Below are 19,590 nucleotides of genomic sequence, written 5' to 3'. Positions count from 1 at the left end.
AAAATATTTATCTATTGAGTTTAACTCATATTGGACCTAAATTCAACGTGGTCAGTATACGATGAAATGAGTTGTGCCTATTTTTGTGTTATTTGGTTTTCCAATTTATTTTCATTTTTTGGTGTGAAAATGACCAAAAGTTCATCAATCATGTGTGTCAATTTAATAAGAGAAATGTTTTGTACAAATACTAAGTAGATAAGCCTCGCGCATGTTTTTGTAAAAATATGGACTTCACTTTGAAAAAAAAAAAAATTATTGACCTATTTTTTTACAAAAAGTCTACACGCCTTATCTATTTAAGACTTATACTTAGCATTACTTGTTAAATTATTAATATTCCTAACTTAAGGGTACGTTTGGATCATCAACCCATCTCAACTCATTTCAATTCATCATTACAATTTTTTTAAATTTTAACACAATATAATAAACAATTCAATTTTTTCAAATTTTAAAATAATAATATTAAAAAATAATATTCTAACAATATTTATCATTTCAACTCAATTCAACTCAGTTGAACATCTAAATATAATTTAAAAATCCAGTATTATTACAATCAAAAAGATAATCGCGTATCACACGTGGCAAAATCTGGTACCCAAGAACATCTCCTCTACCCCCCAAATGGTTTCAGAATACGATTGCTTGGCTCCCATTTGACCACCCACTGCTACTACATGAAAGCGAATAGTCCGTCACTCTACTCCCACATAAAAGAATACTCTGTTGTCTATTAGTTCGAGCCTATGTCACTGATCGTATTCCCCCTCAAACTGATAAGAAACAACCAAAGTACCATGTGGGCAGTCCGGATCCACTCAATATAAATCCCACTTCTCTTCCCTCCCTAAGGAGAGAAGACTTGTGAGCTAAATACCTATTTCAAATCTCTCACTGATTCTTCTCCAAGTTTTCTTGCTTCGGATGATGAGTCTCTTCCGCCTGGTCTTTTGATTTTTGAGAGTGAGAGTAGGTGGTTTTCGTTTCTGGGTTGGACTCAGAATGATGTCAATGACATGCCACAACCTTGATTCTTCGAGGACCGTGCTTGATGTGGTTGCTTGTGGGTGCTATTTGAATGCTACGTTTAATCGGTCTTCAGTAAGAAATTATGCAAAGTCCAGTTGTAAGAGTGGTAGTAGAGGTTATGGGGGTGGGGGTGGGATAGATGTTTGTAGACGGCGGGGCATCGCTCGGTGTAGAGTTTCTTCGACGAGGACCCCAGAGACACTGCGTAATGGTACTGTATCTCGCTGTAAAGCATAGTCTGTATCTGGTTTTGATATTCAGTTTGATTCAATATCTTTGCTTATGTTACACATGCTAAGGTTTGAATAATAGTTTTGGTTTACTTTGTTGCACCAATACAGAGGTAGCTCAAGGCCCTCCACCGGTGTTCGAGTTGAAGAAAGGGTCTAGAAGTCCCATTTCACTGACAAATCTGTTTGAAGTGGTCGCTGAGGACCTTGGGACTCTGAACCAAAATCTCCAGACTGTGAGTATTCCCTGTGAAATTCCTCAGCTGGATGGTGCGAAAACTTTGAGTCTTTTATGGTGTTATTTTACAATGTACTTTTCCTAAGAATGCTGTCACTCCTGCTGCACGCCCCGTCATGTCCAGGCGCGGAGATTTGCTAGCCCCCCAAGCTTCACCCCTGATGATGATGGGATAAAATTGCCGCATAGTGACGCGGTGGGGGCAGCAAGGGGGAGGTAGTGATAAGATTGTAAGAAGGTTACAATAGGTCGAGGTGGCCTTGGAGAACTGCGTTGTGTTTGTGCAGTGATGCCCGACTAGTCTGTGGTTGTTGCGGTTAATCATGGCCGAGATAGCAGCAGTGATAGGTGTTCCGATACTTCTATGGTTTTCTAGTTCTATTTTATGAAATGATCTGTTGTGTCAATGTATTTGTTTTGTTAGAAAAGGGACTGTTTGAAATGAAGTGGTACATGCTAATATTTTACTATGACACATAAGATTATATAGTTTCTCATAAGTTGTAGTTCTGTAGGATAAAACACTGAAATCTGAATCTATAAACCATGATTAAGCATGCCGTCCTCACAGTTTATAAGGTTAAGATCAAATCTAAACATAGTTTTGTTATCCCCTGCTAAGCCACCATTTTCTTTAGCAGTGAAGATATAATAACAAATAATGACTCAGGATAGGAAAGACATATGGCACAAAGGCAAATTTCAAAACTAGTCCCTTCATGCAAGGCCCTTCTTAGCAATTTTAAGGAACTCATTATGCAACGGCTGTGAAGCCCCAGTGGTTATCTCTTTGGTGCTGCCCGTCTCTATCATGGCAAACGTGCATCTTTCTTCATGCTTTATAGTTTTGCAACACCTTGAGAGTTAACTTTTTTTATTCTGTCATAGGAGTTTTTGATTCTATCATAAACTCAGAGTATCTAGATGGAGATACTTTATACCTCAATTCAAAACCTTGCCCCCACTTCTCAAACAAGGTTATTGACTGCCTTTCTTCATACCTTAGTTGGTAATTAAAATATAACTTGGGAAACAACGCAAACTAGGACATCCACAACTTATGCAAATATGCACAAAGCCAGAGCAACATTCATGATTTGATGCAGCTTGCCATTTGTTTTCATTTGTTTCCCTTTATATGGTGAGCCTACAGTTATAATCCTCATAGGTATAAGGGTATGCCAGATATTACCAATATTTGATGCCACCCTTCACTGAGTGGAAATGTGTCATTATATTTTTGAGGGTCTGATCTAATCTCAGCATCTTATTGAGTTATTTTGCGCAATTAGTTTTTGTTTGCTGATCCCATCCATTTACACACTGTTTTGAAGACTTTTAAATGCCTATCTGAATCCTCACTGTTTCTACTTTGGGTCACAAAAGAGTTTGCAAACCATCATAAGTCCACAAATCTTTTCTCAAACTGATTGGTAGCTAGACACCAGTTAACATATATACATGTTGTCATGCATGAAAACTCTCCCTAAATCTTGATCGGGACGTAGAAATAGGAATATGTTTGTGAAGGTAACAAATTATACATGTTAGTGTTTGTGCAACTTTTTATCCTTCTAGAGTTGTTCTCAATAGTTAGGTATTGTCTGGCTTTGGGTATCTTTTGAGGAAGTGACTTTTTGATCATCCCTCTTCTGTTTATATAAAAAAACTTGAGACCTTTTAAAGCTGCTTTTGAAAGACAGGTATAACCTGTCTTTTAGGCATTGTTCTACAATAAAATCAAATAGAATGTCAAAAGTTTAACTTCAGAAGTATTCCCGCAACCAAAAGGCACAATGCTTGCATAGGAGACTAGAGTGCAAGCTCAGGTTCTACAAGTATTTCTTATGAAGACAGTTTGTGCCTTAGTTGTGAATGGGGGGTTGAGAGTGTGTAACTTGAGAACTTTTAATAGAGCTCTCTTGGGGAAATGGCTTTGGAGATATCACTTAGAGGGGGGATCATTGTGGAAAGAAATTATCGACGCTAGATATGGTGTCGCTGGGGGTGGTTGGTGCTCCAATGAAGTGAGATGGGGCTATGGTGTGGGTTTATGGAAGTTTATAAGGAAAGGGTGGCCATGCTTTGCAAACCACATTCGCTTTGTAGTTGGTGAGGGCAATCGAATCAGTTTTTGGCGGGATGTGTGGTGTGGAGATCAAGCATTGGAAATGGCTTTTCCGGCCCTATATCGTATTGCAATCAATAGGGAGGCTTCAGTAGCGGATGTGCGGTTACTTTCTCATGGCTCGCTCCAATGGAAGATTCTTTTATTAGGGATTTTCATGATTGAGAATTATCTATTGTTTCAGGTTTTTTCAGCCTACTATATTCCACGGGGACTCCTTTAGCACAACAAGATCGATTGAAGTAGAGGTCTAATAATCATAAGTTATGTACAGTTAAGGCGTATTATAACATTTTGACAACACAAGATCATACTCCATTCCCTTGGAAGAAGATTTGGAGGTCTCATGTGCCTTTTAAAGTAGCTTTTTTTGTTTGGAATGTCGCTCTTGGGAAGATCTTGACTACGGACAACTTGAGGAAGAAATGATGTGTAGTGATGGATTGGTGTTACATGTGTAAAAAGAATGGAGAATCTGTGGACCATCTCTTACCACTGTGAGGTAACAAGGGTGTTGTTGGATGAGATCTTTCAAATGATTGATGTTGCTTGGGTTATGCCTATGAGGGTGGTGGATTTGTTGGGTTGTTGGAGAAAGATGCAAGGCTGTCATCAAGTGGCAGCGGTATGGAAGATGGTTCTGTTGTGCATCATGTGGTGTATTTGGCCGGAAAGGAATGCGCGTTGGTTTGAAGACAAGGAACGCACAATGGCTGAGTTGAAGAATTTATTGTTACACACTTTAATGTGTTGGTTTTCAGCTATTGTATTGCATGGGGACAATGTTTATGATTTTTTGTCGTTAATTTATCGCTCTTAGAATGTATTTAGGTGTTCTTTTGTATACTTCCGGTATACATAGGCTATGCCTATTTCATTCATATATATAATATTTATCTCTTATAAAAGAAAAAAAAGTATTTCTCATATCAGCCATTGAGAAGAAGAAACATTTTGCATGCTATACTCTGTATCTTGCCTCTCCAGCTAACAAGGTCCTCTAGTAATTAATCATTTGGCTGTAAATATTCAATGCCATATTTTCACCTTTTAGATGAATATTTTGGAAAGAATGAAGGCATATGGCATGTGTATCAAGGTTGTGAATTTCATTTCGTACCGGCCGGTACGGCCGAAATATGCCGTACTAGCCGAGTAGCCGGTACAGAGAAGGATATTATTTCGTACCGGTTAGAATTCCAGTCGTATCGGCCGGTACCGGCTAATATATCGGATTTTGGCCGATATACAGATTTCGGCCTTTACTTTTTTTTTTTTTTCATTTCTTCAAACTGCAGGCTCATTTTTGGACCCTCCAATTCAGACCAGACTATTTATAATTTATATATATAATTTATTCATATATAGACTATTCCGAAACGGTACCGGTATCAAAATATCTTGTTTCATGCCTCGACCGAAACGGTATTCTAAACATTGATGTGTATAGTCACTGATGAATTATGGAGCTCCTTTTTTTTTAGAACAAGAAAGCTTGTTCACTAAAAATATAATTTATTGGGGTTAGGCAACATGTGTATATGAGTGTGTATATGCGCGTGCCCTGCAGGGATGGATGTCTATATATATTACAAGGAGCAATCTTGTACACGCAGCCAATGAATAAGTATTTCATCATGCTAATGCACTGATAACCCTCAGATACTTGAGCTACCCCTCACCCAGAGGCTAGTTCATTCTAGAGATTAGAATCTCAGCCAACAATGTAGGGAGCATGCCCACTCGCTAGCTCACACAGCCCCAACCATTAAACAATCAAGGTAGACATGATGCAGTTCTGATTATACAGAACAGCTATAGCTTTTGATAACATTCCATCTGGCAGGACAATATTATGAGTTAATATTAGTTCACTCAGCAAGTGCATTAGAGTAGTGTTAGCATAGTTATCTTTCTTTTGTTTCTATTCTGTACAAGAATATATGTACCGTTCATGTGAGTGTCAGTTGTTTAAGGAATGCTGGTTAATATAGATAATTTCAGGATTACTTAAATGTCTTGTCTATTGTATGATGAACAGCTTATCCACTTTAATTTTGAGAGGACACTCTGTTTTAATCTGAATTGTTTATCTGCAAAAATTTAAATATCGATTATTTAGTATTGTATCTGAGGAAAGTTCTCTGGTAGATTGTTGGTGCAGAAAACCCACTTCTGATGTCTGCAGCAGAGCAGATATTTGGGGCAGGTGGGAAGAGGATGAGACCAGCTTTGGTGTTCTTAGTGTCTAGAGCAACAGCAGAATTGGTTGGTTTAAAGTGCGTATTATCCCATATCCTCTCTCAAAACACTCTATTCTAATTATGCTGAACAAACACAAGTTTGCTTTACTCCAGGGAACTTACCATGCAGCATCGGCGTTTGGCAGAGATCATTGAGATGATCCACACTGCAAGCTTAATACATGATGATGTATTGGATGATAGTGACATGCGGAGAGGTAGGATTTTGCAGCCTTACGTGAAAGTCACTTCCTATTTATATTGATGCCAGTTTATCACCTACCTGAACACCCATGCAATCAGATATGGGATAGTTTGAAAATTCCAACACGTATTTGTATTGCATGCAGTCAAGCACACGTATTGAAAATTCCAACACATCTGTTTCAAAAAATTTACAAGTATTGGTGGGTGTTCTCCAGTCAACAAATATTTTATCTAAAATGTGTGGTAAGAAGTAAAGAGCGTCACAGTGATTTGGTTTTGTCTGTAATACCAAAATATTTGTTGGTTTCTGTATCTACATTTTTCTTTGCTTACTTTGGGATAATTGGGATGATGATGGCTAAATGAGTCTGAAGAACAAATGTTGCGTAATAATTGGAAGATCTTCTCACCCTTCCATAACTCACTGAATGATGCACATGCAAAAAATAAGGCTAGCAGTGCTTCTTGTAGTTGTAGTTTTATCTTTTATACTATGCCAGGCCCAAAGCAAGTTGGGTTCTCTAAGTGGTCTAAAGCATATAGCTACACCTTAATACCTTATGAACTTTAAGTCCTACAAGGGCGAGAAAGGAGATGTAGCTGACCTCAAGTAGTTTGGAGAGAGGCTTGTTGAATTGAGTAGACTTTTAATCTAATAATTTGACAAGAATTGTGGAAAGCAGTATATTTTCCATCAGATCGTCACAATTTGAGATATAAATCCATGAATTTTATGGTTCTAGGAACGACAATGTAGAAATAGTCCTCAAAACTACATTTTCGTATTTATAGGATCAAGTGCTTTAGGACATACCGCATCTCTTGACCGTTCATCTGTCCATAAAATTTATAATTCAGTAACATCTTGATGGCACCTTCAACTACATATCATGAAACTTGTTTTGATAGGTAAAATAAAATTTTATTGAGTGAGGTAAATAGGCATATCTCAAGTTCAGAGGAATTATTCAAAGGAAACACTTATTACAAGCTAGGAACTAGAAATGGATAAAAGAAAATATTGAAAACTAGCCCCATTGAAGTCAATAGCATGCCATGAAATTGGAAGACCATATGTATCGGAGACTGCTATTGTGACTAGATAATCTTTTTCCCAGAAACTGTTCCAGATTTTTTCCAATCAATTATAGTGTTGCTCCCTTTTTGAATAGCCATAGACATTCGGTACTTTCCAAAAATTAAAAAAAAAAAATACCATAGACATTTGGTCCTGCTTCTACTTGTGCATTTTGTATGCTTATTAAAGATATAACAAGAGAGAGATGAGGAAAAAATTTCTTGTTACAAGGGATATGTATCAGCCTTAACAGACACCCACGCCTCTCAACCTATTCCCTCTCTGTTTGTCTCCCTTTCTCTTTGGGTAATGTGCTGTATGAACTTGCAGTGTGCTACTCCCTAAAGCCTTTTGTCTTCAGTAGGAAGTCTCAAGTTAGTGCTATAAATGGAGCTGTGCTGAGGGCGCTATTCTCCAGCTCAAACTCCCACGCCATCACATCTCTACTCATCCTCTCATCCTTGTAAATCGTGTCTTTATTATTACAAAACAGGAAGGAGGGAAACAAACACACTTGGAGAGCGCAGCTGAGTTCATAACTAACTGGCCTACCATTACATAGGAGCGATAGCAAAAAAAACGTCGCATAAAGCCCAAGGCGAGCAGCCCTTACTGCAATAGCAAATGGCCTACTTAAAAAAATCATGTCTTTATAATGTTTTCAACTTAAATCTAGGTGCACTCTTTCTGGTGGCAGTAACCGGTCATTGCACATGTTCATTCCTGTCGATGGGGCAGCTACTTAAAATTGAGACTGTAAGATGGAAAAATAAATGAGATCAAATCATAACATGTTAAATGATTCAACCACATTTGACAAATAGACACATTTCAATGTGCTACAAACTCTAAAGGCTGCTAAGATGCTTCACCAGATCTGAGCTGCCAGACATCTGTTTGTGGCAAATTTTTCTTTTTCGTGTTCCTGCTACCCTTCCCCTCTCTTTCTTGTTTCCTTCTCTTTTTCACCTATCGAAATGAAAATTGATTATTTGCAGGAAAGGAAACTGTTCACCAACTCTATGGTACAAGAGTGGCAGTGTTGGCTGGGGACTTCATGTTTGCACAGTCATCATGGTATCTTGCAAATCTTGAAAACCTTGAAGTCATTAAGCTCATCAGCCAGGTAATTCCATCACTTTTTATATACCATTAGTCTTTACAATTGACCTTTGAAGCATACAATCATAGCACGTTCTGTAAAATACCATTTCAGTTTGCAGTAAGAATGAAGCCATGGATAAGATACTTGCAATCTCTAGTTTATATGTTGTTTTACTACTGAAATGGCAGGTTATTAAAGACTTTGCAAGTGGTGAAATAAAGCAGGCATCTAGCTTGTTTGATTGTGATGTTGAACTTGAGGAGTATTTGATCAAGAGCTACTACAAAACAGCTTCCTTAATAGCTGCTAGTACTAAAGGGGCAGCTATTTTTAGTGGTGTTGACAGCGATGTTAGCCAGAAAATGTATGAATATGGTAAGAATCTTGGTCTTTCCTTCCAAGTCATCGATGACATATTGGATTTTACGCAGTCAGCAGAGCAGCTGGGGAAGCCAGCTGGCAGTGACCTTGTTAAAGGAAACCTCACTGCACCTGTTATTTTTGCTTTGGAGAAAGAGCCAAAACTGAGGGATATAATTGAATCTGAATTCAGTGAGCCCGATTCTCTTGATGAAGCCATTGGCTTGGTTAAAAGTAGTGGAGGCATTGAGAGAGCACAAGAATTAGCGAAAGAGAAGGCTGATCTAGCAATCCAAAATCTACAATGTCTCCCTCAAGGTGCCTTTCGACAAGCTCTCGAGGATATGGTGATGTTCAACCTTGAACGGATTGACTAATTGGACTTAGAAATATGAACCAAGTGGATAGAACAGCAATTGATGATTATAGTTCCTTGGCCCTAAAGGAATGGTTTTGAATTCAACCCTTTGCCATTCATTACAGCAAGCGCTTCTGCACCTCAGTAGTCACTGCTTCACATAAACCAGCTGTTCTTGATTGGTTGTATATTCTTTATAGGTATCAAGCTTTAACTACAGCTTGTTATATTGTTTATTCAAAATTTCAGCACCATAGCAAAATGGCCTAATAAGAAAATCACAGTTCTAAAACTGTGCAAGGAAACTTTGAAGTCACCAATGATGCTGAGCAATACCTTTATACTTTTATTTGTTTTCCTTATACTCGATATTTCAAATTTAGAGACGTGAAACACTTGGGGGATAAAAGCAAAGACATACGGACAAAGCACAATGTTCACAGAGTAACCATCTTAATAATTAGAGTGGTGTTATTCTGCCGCCTAAGCATGCCCACTCTGGGTGCCACCTAGTGCAATTTGCACTTTGTTTTTTTTTTTTTTCTTTCTTCATATTTCAAATATTTTTTGAACGTATTTAAAAAATTTTAAAAAATAAAAAAAATCAATACATTAATAGTCACTTCTTTAACTATTAAAAAATAAAAAATATATATGAGTAGTTAAAATGAGGAGACAAAATGAAGAGAGATATTAGCATTTCTCTAATAATCATAGCAACTCTACCTACAATATTCTTTATTTTTGTGCCCAAGTTCTCCTTTCTATGGACATGTATATATGTATTTCTTTTAGAGGAGTAAATCTTCTCCTAAGCTGGTCCCTTTTACCAACACCACACACCGTGGCGTGGTGGACCAGGTCTGGTCTCCATGTCACAGTTTTACACCCCTTTCCCTCGTGTCCCCATCTTTTTTTTTCTTGGCCCCTCGTATCCCTTTCTCATGCAGATTCATTTTCTCTGAAATATCCATAATCATGAATCATGCAAGGAATGAGAACATTAAAATCATGAACTTGTCGTCCAGCAAAGCAAATGAATAATTACCACATATGCAAGCTTTGCAATTTGTACTACCATCTTTTTTAGTCATTCAATTTGCTTTACTGAAAACATCATACGAGAGAAATGAATAAGAAGGAAAAAGAGGCGATACCAAGAGTAGAAAAACTTCGATTTTGTTTCTTGATACTGATCCCACAAAAGAAAATTATTCAGGAGTGATTTTTAAGGAGTCTCTCCTCAGACCGTCGTTCTCTTCTATCCAAGAGGATTCTTTCTTTTCTACTCCAAAAACTGTGCATATATAAATACAAGAAAACATGCAGTAAAATAAATAAGAGAAAACTTGTAAATTGTGCATAATAAACATTTGGATCCCGCAATGTACAACGAGAGAGTACTGAAAGATGAGTGTAAAACCGAATGTATAGTGAGAGATTTTCTAGAGAGAGAAATCGCAAAAAAGAAAGAAGAGGACAAAGTGTAAAACTTGGTTGGTCGGTTGACTTCGTCGACGGCGCGAGACGGTGGTACGAGGGGCGAAGACATGCACAAAGCGGGGGAGGGGTAAAAAATTCGATATGGGTATTGGAGCTTGGGATAGAGATGAGGCCTGAAGGAGGGTAAAACGTGCATTTTGCTTTAAAAAAGAAAAAAAAAACAAAAACAAAAACAAAAACAACAACCATGTTACAACCGGTGTGCTGTTAGAAAAAGAAGGGCAGATGTATAAAAGTACTCTATTTCTTTTATTATGTGTGAATGAAATTAGGTAATACTCTATATACTATGTTTCAAATCCAAAAGAAAATCCATTTTAAGAAACTCTTACCACAGACAAAAGGAAAAGTTTTAATGGCTTGGGTTATAACCATAAAAGTCAAACTTGATTTGGGATGTTTTAGACCTTTTTTTTTTTATTTTCAATAAATAACATTATATAAAAATATACATAATATTGTCGAGTGCTTCTAGCAAGAACATCAATTCATTGTGGTATAATAATGGAGAAAATTCATAGAAATAAAACAGATACATCTTCAGAGGTTCATGTCTGTATTTGACCCAAATTTGTCCCCCCAAGAACAGCATTGATCTTTAGTAAAAATTTAGTGCAGTGAGCCATTCATACCTCTGGGCTCATTCACAAACCATCAAGCTCTTTTTTATATAATTATTTTCACAAGTTTCATACTAAATTTTTTAACCATATTAATACAGAAAGTAAAATATCAGAAATAGCATCAAGTGCATACATCCCCTTTGCTACCTATACAGCTCTTCATTCCCCAATATCACCAGTCATCAGCTCCTTTTGTCACACCAAGAATAATAGCAAGGGTAGCAAGAACAGCCTGCACATGGAACAGTATCATAAGAGTGGTGATGATGTAGGGACCATGACTAATACCAGCCGATGCGGGAAAGTGTGACCCTGATACCAACTGATACAGGGACACGTAAGACCGATTTATCGTGTTGAAAATAAGAACTTTGATTTTACTCTATTGATTCACGCACAAGCATTGGATATAAAATTTTTCTTTAAGCATCTTAGCAACCACCCCACATCCACGTAATGTTGATGAGGAGGTCACAAATGGAGTGGAAAATAATTTTGCTAGATATCCACCAAGGGGGAAGGTGAATAAGAGCCGCTGTTCAAGTAGTAGATTCGGGAACATGGGAACTGGGGTTTAAAGACTGAGATACCAGAATATCAAGGGAGCCTAGCCCTCCCTCAAGAAGACAAGCCAAAACATAAGGATAATCTCCATTCTCACATTTCTGATATCTTATTTAACTAGAAGGGGTATATTGCGTAAAACACACTAAGTTCTTCTAAATAATCACTTTTGATCCCTTTAAATTATTATGACACCACATGGAATCTCACCAGAAGTTACAAGGGAAAAACAATCCTAACTACAAATTGAAACTACCTATGCTCCCCGCGCCACCAACTTCTCTCTCAATTATTCAAGATCTAGATTCAGGGATTCCCTGATGAATTGAGTCATACTACAGAGTTTCAACAAGAGTAAGTCTGCAGTATTATCGACTTATCAAAAAAAAGATCTGCAGTATTATCAGTGTATCAGTTACAGAGTCCATAAGACCATTGGTCTCGTCAAAAGCCTTGTATGTATAGCCAATTCATCAACTCAGACAGAATCAAAATCTGGCCTGATCAGCCCAATATGTCCCTAGAGCTGTTGACAAATTAGATAGAATAGAACACGTCTTGATCAGACTTAAATAAAGATTTGACTTTAAGCTAAAATAAGATTCTGCTTTTCAAATTGGAATATGATTTCTTAGGTCTGAATTAACCAGATCGAAGTCATATTTTAGGGAGATAAATCCATTGATATTTAGCATTTTCAACAAAAACTAATAAGTAGAGCATAGCCTGTAGTTCAAAAGATAAAAAAACTAAAGAAGAAGAAGAAATAAAGAAAGAAAGAAAACAGAAATAATGAGATAGAGAGAAGTGTTACTCACAGCAACTGTGCAAGCAATATATCCAGGTTTCTCACGGTAATCAAACCTGGAACAAAGTAGAACAAGTGCGCCAACATACCAGGGGATGGCAGCAAGGAAGAAACCAATAATAAACCTTCGAAAGAGAAGACGATTCTCAGCATAAAAACTCATAAATTGTATTAAAATCAAAAGATGGATATATAGAGCTAAGATATGATAAATATCTAAGATTAAAACTGTGTTATTTTTTATCACTAAACAAAATTTATTGATCGGTAAACTGTTAATAGTTCCCATCATTCTAAATTTCTAATAGCATTAGAAGAATGATAGATTTATGCACATATATAAAATGGCAAGTCTAACATAGTAGATTCTAAACCTAGTATGGTAAATTTATGTACAAATATAAAAAAGGCGACTAACCCTTTTCTTGAACTAAGAGTACCATTTAGCTGAAAGCAAGCCATGTCAACATTTGACTCACCAATGGGGCGGGCAGAGAATATAATTAAATTTTATGTCCCCAAATGATTTTTTTTTTCCTAAAAAGAAAGGAAAAAACTCGCTTAAAAAATGCAGCACTATGCCCAACACAGAGGCTATAGGATCTTAAATGCTCTGTTAAAGGCCAAAGAGAACTTTCAAGGCAACAATGAGAAAAGTGATCATACTTAAAGAGCTCCACTTCATCATTCTCAAATAGTTACCTTACTTATACCTAATGCTTTCTCATTACCTCAGTTAAATCCTTAATTCCGATATTTTTTTTATAGGTAACCAAAATCCTTAATTCCGATATTATGGATATATTCAAGTTTCTTGATAAAAAAAAAAAAAAAAAAAAGGAACGCAACAGAGGCAATAACGTGCATCAAATGGGAGGCTAGGGGAAATGATCTAGGTTAATGCCTTCTTTTCTCAGTTGACTAATTTATGGGAATATATATATATATATATATAAATACTTATAAAAATATATATATATATAAATAATTATTGAGAAGTGATACATATTGCAGAAAAATGGCCGTCAAAGGACACATTTAAACAATAACAAATGACATGTTAGATAATATGTCCATATAAAAAACACCTTTATGTGGGAATATGCAAATTTCTAAATGACAAAACCATGTATACCCAACTCTCTGCACCAAAGCTGAGCTTATGGAGTTCCCAATTTAAAAAATAATATTTCCTATGTAACAAGCCAAAGTCAAAGTAGGAAGCAGATAATCCAGTTATATATATTTTTAATAAGTAGTTATTCATACAAATCAATTGAAAAAACTGTGGCCTACAAGCCAACCTAAAATATATCTCTGATATAAACTCAGCTTAGGCACTGGCACACAAAGTTAAAATATTTAACTGCAGAATATAGGAAATCCAAAACAAAACACTCATTCTGATTTAAATCACATTTAACTGCCTTCTTGTTTGAGTCTGCATATAAAATGGCATCAACTTCTAATCTCCTACATGCAACGGCCTGCTAGGAAGGTAGAATTAAGAGTAAAACTGAGTGGCTCGAAATGTTTACCAGATAAGGTTACGTATTCATGTGCGGACTACACGGAGATTCTCAGGTAGCAGCAACTTGGAGATTGGTACCAATATGCATGTGTTGGTGTATTTGGAGTGAGAGAAATGCTAGATGTTTTGATGATCAATAGAGAACTATGGATGAGCTTAAAGTTTTCCTTTTTAAGTCATTGTTCCTATGGGCGGGGGCTATAGTTTGTAACGGACTTAGTGTCCATGATCTTCTTCTTTCTATTGTAACCTCTAGTTAGGTTTTTTTCAGGTATACTTCTTGTGTACCTGGGCCTTGCCTATTTCTATGAATACAATATCTTTGATTACCTATAAAAAAAAAAAAAAAAAAAAAAAAAAAGGTTATGTCTTCACAAATTTTGCATTACAGAAACCATATTGCTAAATAAATATTCAGAAGTAATCAGATTTTCCAAAATGCATGCCTACTTTGGTGGCTTCTGAGCAATATAGTGAAATATTCTGAATGTGAAAATTTCTTGTGATTCACTTCTACTAGCTCTTAACCAAAATTCCCAGGAAAAATCATCTATATGTGAAGAACTGACACCGGCACCCACAAATCAGCAATAGGACACTTCATATATATAAAAAAACACATATTGTGAATTCTTATTGAATATTTCAATTGACCTAATATTGTGAACCTACATTCTGATAAGACCAAAGTACAAAGAAACAATGATTAAAACTTACAGGAACCAGCCACAACCAATACCACAGCAAGGAAGGCGACGCTCTCTCACTAATCTTCCCTCAGCAACTGCATAACCTTGAACAGAATTAAAGATTACAAAAAAAAAAAAAAAAAAAGTCAAAGGCCAATGAACATTAATGAAGATTTATAAAACATGATGGTGGAGGTTCAATTAATTACCCAAAAAATGGTATAAAAATTGACGCATTGTATAAAAGCTTTATTTTTTCATTAATAAAATCATAATAAAGCTGTTATTCAATGCATTGATTTTTTTAGAAAGATATACATCAGGTACAATGATTGCTGTCAAGATCTAACAATGATTCAACCAACTCACAAATGTTCCAGTCAATAGAATCCAATGGAAACATTGCAGAAGCCAGAAAACCAGTCCAGAGTTCCTCTCATTTTTACCAGGTTGGGTGGCTAAAGTTACTTTAATAGCATAAAAATATGGTTTGTTTCCCATTGTACTTATAGTTAGTTTTCTTCAGTTATTCTGCTGCTTATAGCACATCTCAACAGTTATGATTCAATTAAAAATCACAAACTTATAAACAGCATATTATTTTAATTTAAAAATCTTCACGTATTAGTAGTTTTTACATGTCATTGCTATTCTTTAGCTTCACTTTTGACTTACAACCCCAATCTGCTAGGTGACTTGAATGGGTGGTTTTAAACCCAAAGAGCCAGCCCCATCAACCCAGCTTAGAGATATGATACAAGGCCAATGCCTTCATTTCATGTGGATAATAAAATATGATATTCGATTGAAGTGAACTAAAAGTGGCAGACACAAGTACAAGAAAATTCATAGCAGCCAATACATGCCACCAACTCATGCACATGGGAGATCTCCAAACTCCCCAAAATCTCCATTTACATCAATTCTATTGTACCTTAAGACATACATTTGAAAACCTACAGGAAGCCTTCTTCTAACACGTGATTGTGAGCTTCAATTTTTGCATTTATTAGCAATTTGGGACTCTGATTTTCTAGAATAGAACATAGCCTCCGGACTTTTTGATAAATAAATCAATCTCAGTGAGCGCACCCTATTACACAGAGAGTAACAAGACTGCCAAATTATAAGATCTGTCTTTTGTAAGATAAAATATCATTCAAACAAAGAGAGTGGTACCCCAATACACAATAAGTATACAAAAGAAACATCTAACCAGTAAAAGAAAATAAATCTAGAAAATCCCAAAAGAAGAATTTTTTTGTAAGTCTAAAAAGAAGAAATTGAAAAAAAAAAATTGGCACAATTGCGGGCCATCATCCAATGATGAATTTGAACAATTGACATTGCAACAAAACACAAAAGGATCTTGATGCGGGAGGATCCATATCTGAGGATGCAGACTTGACAAATTCTACATTGACTACCTCGAGAAGGCAGATATGAGCAAATATGGCAAAAAAGGGTGAAGATTCCTCAGATTGGGGCAATATTGCTCATGTGTCTGTATTTTGGCCATAACTTTGGCTACGGGCATTAGAATCACACATTAGACCCCAATTCGGAATGCTCTTTTCGGCACGCATGGTGGTCTAAATTTTGGCACGATTTTATCTTATTACATATTTTATTTTTATGCAACAATTAGGATTTTGGCTTTTGGGGAAAATTTCTCATAATCTCGAATTTCCATAGCTATTTGAGCCTGGCTTGTGGGCTTTAGAACTTAATTTTGAATTTTATCAATAAGCTTTAGGCTACGTTTGGATAGTGAGAATACCTGAGAAGTGTTGAGAATATTTGTGAATAATAGTGAAAAAGTAGTGAAAAAGTAATAATAGAATAATGAATAGTAGGTAAAAAGTAATGAATAGTAAAAAAGTAGGTGAAAAGTAATAATAAAGTAAAGAATAGTAGTGAGAGTACTTGAGGTACTCTTGGTAACCAAACGTAGCCTTAATCTCACAGTTTTCTCTTTATTTTGCATCTTGTCTCAATCTCAATCCCTAGTTTATGTTGATTAACTAAACGTCTGAATAATTATAATTTTGTTCGGCATCAAGTCTGCAGCAGATATCGCTCTATTACAATGCTTATTGAAACTACCTTTCCCACTAAACAACTGTGCAACCACCTTTGCAACAAAACAAAAACATTTTTTGATTGGTAGGTAACAACAACCAACTGAAATAGTAACTTTCCAATTGAGAATATATTTGATGTATATTCCATTTCTTTAGACAAAGACCGACACTTAAAATAACGGTAGCAACGTTAAACTTTGGCCGCGAACTTGCAGTATAACCACGTTTCTGCCATCTTTAACTTAAACAACCTGCATAATCCAAAGATACTCTTGGGAGCACAAAAAACCAGTCGTTGGATTTGAATCACTGTATCTTACTCGGGACCTTTTGCTTAACACACGGGCAAAAAATTATTCAACCAAGGAACCAACCCAGAAATGTTTAGGACAGGCAGTGGTCAAGAGCAAGTCTTATTGGAACATTTGCGTTCTGAGAACACCAACGATGATCTCATCAACTCAAATGTACGAAAATCGAACCACGCGACAAAAATGCTTTCAACGAACACTATTCTCCACTTTTCACTTTTCACTTATAACCCTTTATGCGTACAATTCCATAATTTTCACGAGCGAACACGGATCAAATGCAATTCACAAAATACTTGAATTGAACACAAAATAGCCCAATAATCCATCAGAAAAAAGAAAGAAAGAAAGGGTAGTACCTGGAACGGTTTGATACGCTTGAGCATAGTACTGAGGAGGACCGGCCGGGGGAGCTGATGGTTGGACGGATCCGGGCGGAGGTACAGGCTGAGGCAAGCCGATGACCGGCGGCTGCGGAGGAGGATAGGTAGGGACGCCTTGGAAGGTGCCATACTGAGGCTCAAATTGCTGATGCTGAACGTGATGATGCTCGGCGGGGACGACTCTGTTTTTGTCTTCCTCGCTCATATTGTCAGATCACGAAAGACCGCCTTCTACTTCAGGTTGCCGACAACTTTGGATCTGATTTTAATCTGCGTTGAGGTTGTACTCGTGAGTCGTGACTTCAATCCAACAGGCAAAACTCTCTGATTTCCTTTTCTTTGCCTTTAAGAAAAATTATATTGATATTTTAAAATTCTATTGTAACGTAAATATTTTTATTTTTTTAAGATATACGGATAGATAGAGAGCGAAAAGGATTTTATAAAAACATTTATTTATTTTTTGGTAATTTTAACAAAACAAAAAAAAAAAAAAAAAAATTGTGGATGATGGTAGGGGACCGGGGTTGGTCTTCCCAAATTTTGTCACTGTCCCCGAATAAAGGAAATCGGTCATGGGTCTTGGATCAGTTTAATTTCATTTATAATTTCAAATTTAGCGTCTATTTAGACTTCAAGATATTTAGTAGGCCTTGGGCCTTAATTTTATCAGAAATGCTGAGTACAACCGACATATATAACTTTTGTGTAGCCGACTTATACAATTGGGACCCACTTTATCACTTGCTTCCTCCTTCTTTCTCTCCCCTTTCATTTTTTCGTCTATCAATGGAAAATTTAGAAACTTGATTTAGTGCATCTCTCTTATAAGATGGACTCCGTCATTGCGCTTCATCACCCAGTCATTCTTCCCTGTAGAGTGTTCCAGCAATCTCAACTCTCTCAAACAGCTTTTTTTTTTTTTTTTTTTTTTTTTTTTTTTTTTTATACTTAATTAGAAGTATTCCATTACTCATGAGAAAAATCTAATAGACGAGAACGAAAAATAATGGTAGTAAACAGAAAATGATAATTTGTAAATGATTTTTAAACATTTGAAAAAAAAAATATTTCGTACTCCCATCATTGAACTCAGATTTAAACATTACATAGAACTAAAACTGAAAATCAAGAGGTTTTTCGAACTTAAAAACCAAAAAACATATCATGCTTCAGCCAAAGCTTTTGCTCTTGTGGAACAAACGGACGAAACCCTTCAACAGTACTGCAAGAAAAATAAGAATCAATCCAAAATAAGATCAGATTAGAAAATAATCAGAACCATCAATTAGAGTAGGACAATAAACTCATTAGAAAAATAATACCTTAATAAAGCCGGCATTGCTGCAGAAGAATTGCCTATCTAGCAAAGAAAAAGGTAACACAAAACTAAAGTCAGTACCTTCAAACTTTTTAAGCTAATCCCATACCACGTACAAAATCACAACTAGAAGGAATGAGCCCTACAAATCCAATCCTTGGAAACTAATTTCTTTTAAAAATCCAATCTACAGAAACTAATTCCTTTTAAATCCAATCCATGAGCTTGTTCAGTGTCTCAACGAAAGGGAAAATTGGAGAGAGTTGCGGAAACAATAAGCTTTGAGAGAGAGGAAACGAAATGGAGAGAGAAATTTTTTATTAAATGGGCCACCGGTTGCGCTGATTTCACTAGGTGGTTGCAATAAGTATTTCTCTAGTTTTATTTTCTTTTATGCTTTTAGTTGTGTTAGCCTAGACCCATGTAGGAGTCATCTTCCTTATATACGAGTTGAGAGCTCTAGATTTGGGGTATCCAGAAAGTTAATGTAAATTTTATTTTCTCTCTCTTACCATCTTCTTTATTTCTTCAATGGAGGTGCTCCACTTAAAGTAAGCAATTTCTATGTGTTTCTTTGTAAGTAACTTGACGTGTGTTACATTTTGTGAGAAAATGAATTTTATATATTAGTTACTATTCACTTTCACACTCCACACTTATATTTTTTTTTATAGAATGTATGATTATTTTTTATAAGATGTGTGAGTGTTTTTCTTAGGATATGAGATATGAAGTAATGAATAGTGATTGATGAAAAGAATTTTTCTTGTGAAAAATTGATCAGTGAGGAA

At 36.1% G+C, this 19,590-nt stretch overlaps 2 protein-coding genes across 4 annotated transcripts; one reads left to right on the top strand and one right to left on the bottom strand.

Annotated features, from left to right (window-relative positions):
- Positions 1 to 737: 737 nt before the first annotated feature.
- Positions 738 to 9,302, top strand: LOC121237206 (solanesyl diphosphate synthase 1, chloroplastic-like). Its single transcript, XM_041133834.1, has 6 exons — positions 738 to 1,246; positions 1,377 to 1,501; positions 5,783 to 5,910; positions 5,989 to 6,092; positions 8,158 to 8,285; positions 8,453 to 9,302. Exons 1-6 carry the CDS (start codon positions 1,009 to 1,011, stop codon positions 8,999 to 9,001), a joined length of 1,272 nt encoding a protein of 423 aa, XP_040989768.1. The 5' UTR covers positions 738 to 1,008; the 3' UTR covers positions 9,002 to 9,302.
- A 1,674-nt stretch (positions 9,303 to 10,976) lies between these two features.
- LOC121237663 (60S ribosomal protein L18a-like protein) lies at positions 10,977 to 17,847 on the bottom strand. Of its 3 annotated transcripts, none has more exons than XM_041134506.1 (4): positions 17,455 to 17,847; positions 14,729 to 14,795; positions 12,491 to 12,605; positions 10,977 to 11,340 (listed from the first exon to the last, which is right to left on the bottom strand). In XM_041134506.1, exons 1-4 carry the CDS (start codon positions 17,681 to 17,683, stop codon positions 11,281 to 11,283), a joined length of 471 nt encoding a protein of 156 aa, XP_040990440.1. In that variant the 5' UTR covers positions 17,684 to 17,847; the 3' UTR covers positions 10,977 to 11,280. The 3 variants fall into 3 exon arrangements, with proteins under 3 accessions (XP_040990440.1, XP_040990439.1, XP_040990441.1); XM_041134505.1 differs by having other exon boundaries at positions 14,729 to 14,804; positions 17,455 to 17,841; XM_041134507.1 differs by lacking the exon at positions 10,977 to 11,340 and adding an exon at positions 12,060 to 12,198 and having other exon boundaries at positions 14,729 to 14,804; positions 17,455 to 17,845.
- Between the last annotated feature and the right edge of the window lie 1,743 nt (positions 17,848 to 19,590).

Source organism: Juglans microcarpa x Juglans regia, chromosome 6S (genome assembly GCF_004785595.1).
Source record: "Juglans microcarpa x Juglans regia isolate MS1-56 chromosome 6S, Jm3101_v1.0, whole genome shotgun sequence".
NCBI lineage: Eukaryota > Viridiplantae > Streptophyta > Magnoliopsida > Fagales > Juglandaceae > Juglans > Juglans microcarpa x Juglans regia.
Note: the sequence above shows the minus strand (reverse complement) of the source record. Positions and strands in the feature narration are given on the sequence as shown.

Bases quoted from the DNA above. Each gene is read 5' to 3' on its own strand.
- LOC121237206 (XM_041133834.1), top strand. From the start codon at position 1,009: ATGATGTCAATGACATGCCACAACCTTGATTCTTCGAGGACCGTGCTT. The intron at 6,093-8,157 runs GTAGGATTTTGC...GATTATTTGCAG, and splicing joins TGATAGTGACATGCGGAGAG to GAAAGGAAACTGTTCACCAA. The intron at 8,286-8,452 runs GTAATTCCATCA...CTGAAATGGCAG, and splicing joins TCATTAAGCTCATCAGCCAG to GTTATTAAAGACTTTGCAAG.
- LOC121237663 (XM_041134505.1), bottom strand. From the start codon at position 17,683: ATGAGCGAGGAAGACAAAAACAGAGTCGTCCCCGCCGAGCATCATCAC. The intron at 12,606-14,728 runs GTAAGTTTTAAT...TCTCTTTCGAAG, and splicing joins ATTGGTTGTGGCTGGTTCCT to GTTTATTATTGGTTTCTTCC. The intron at 11,341-12,490 runs GTGAGTAACACT...TTCCATGTGCAG, and splicing joins ATATTGCTTGCACAGTTGCT to GCTGTTCTTGCTACCCTTGC.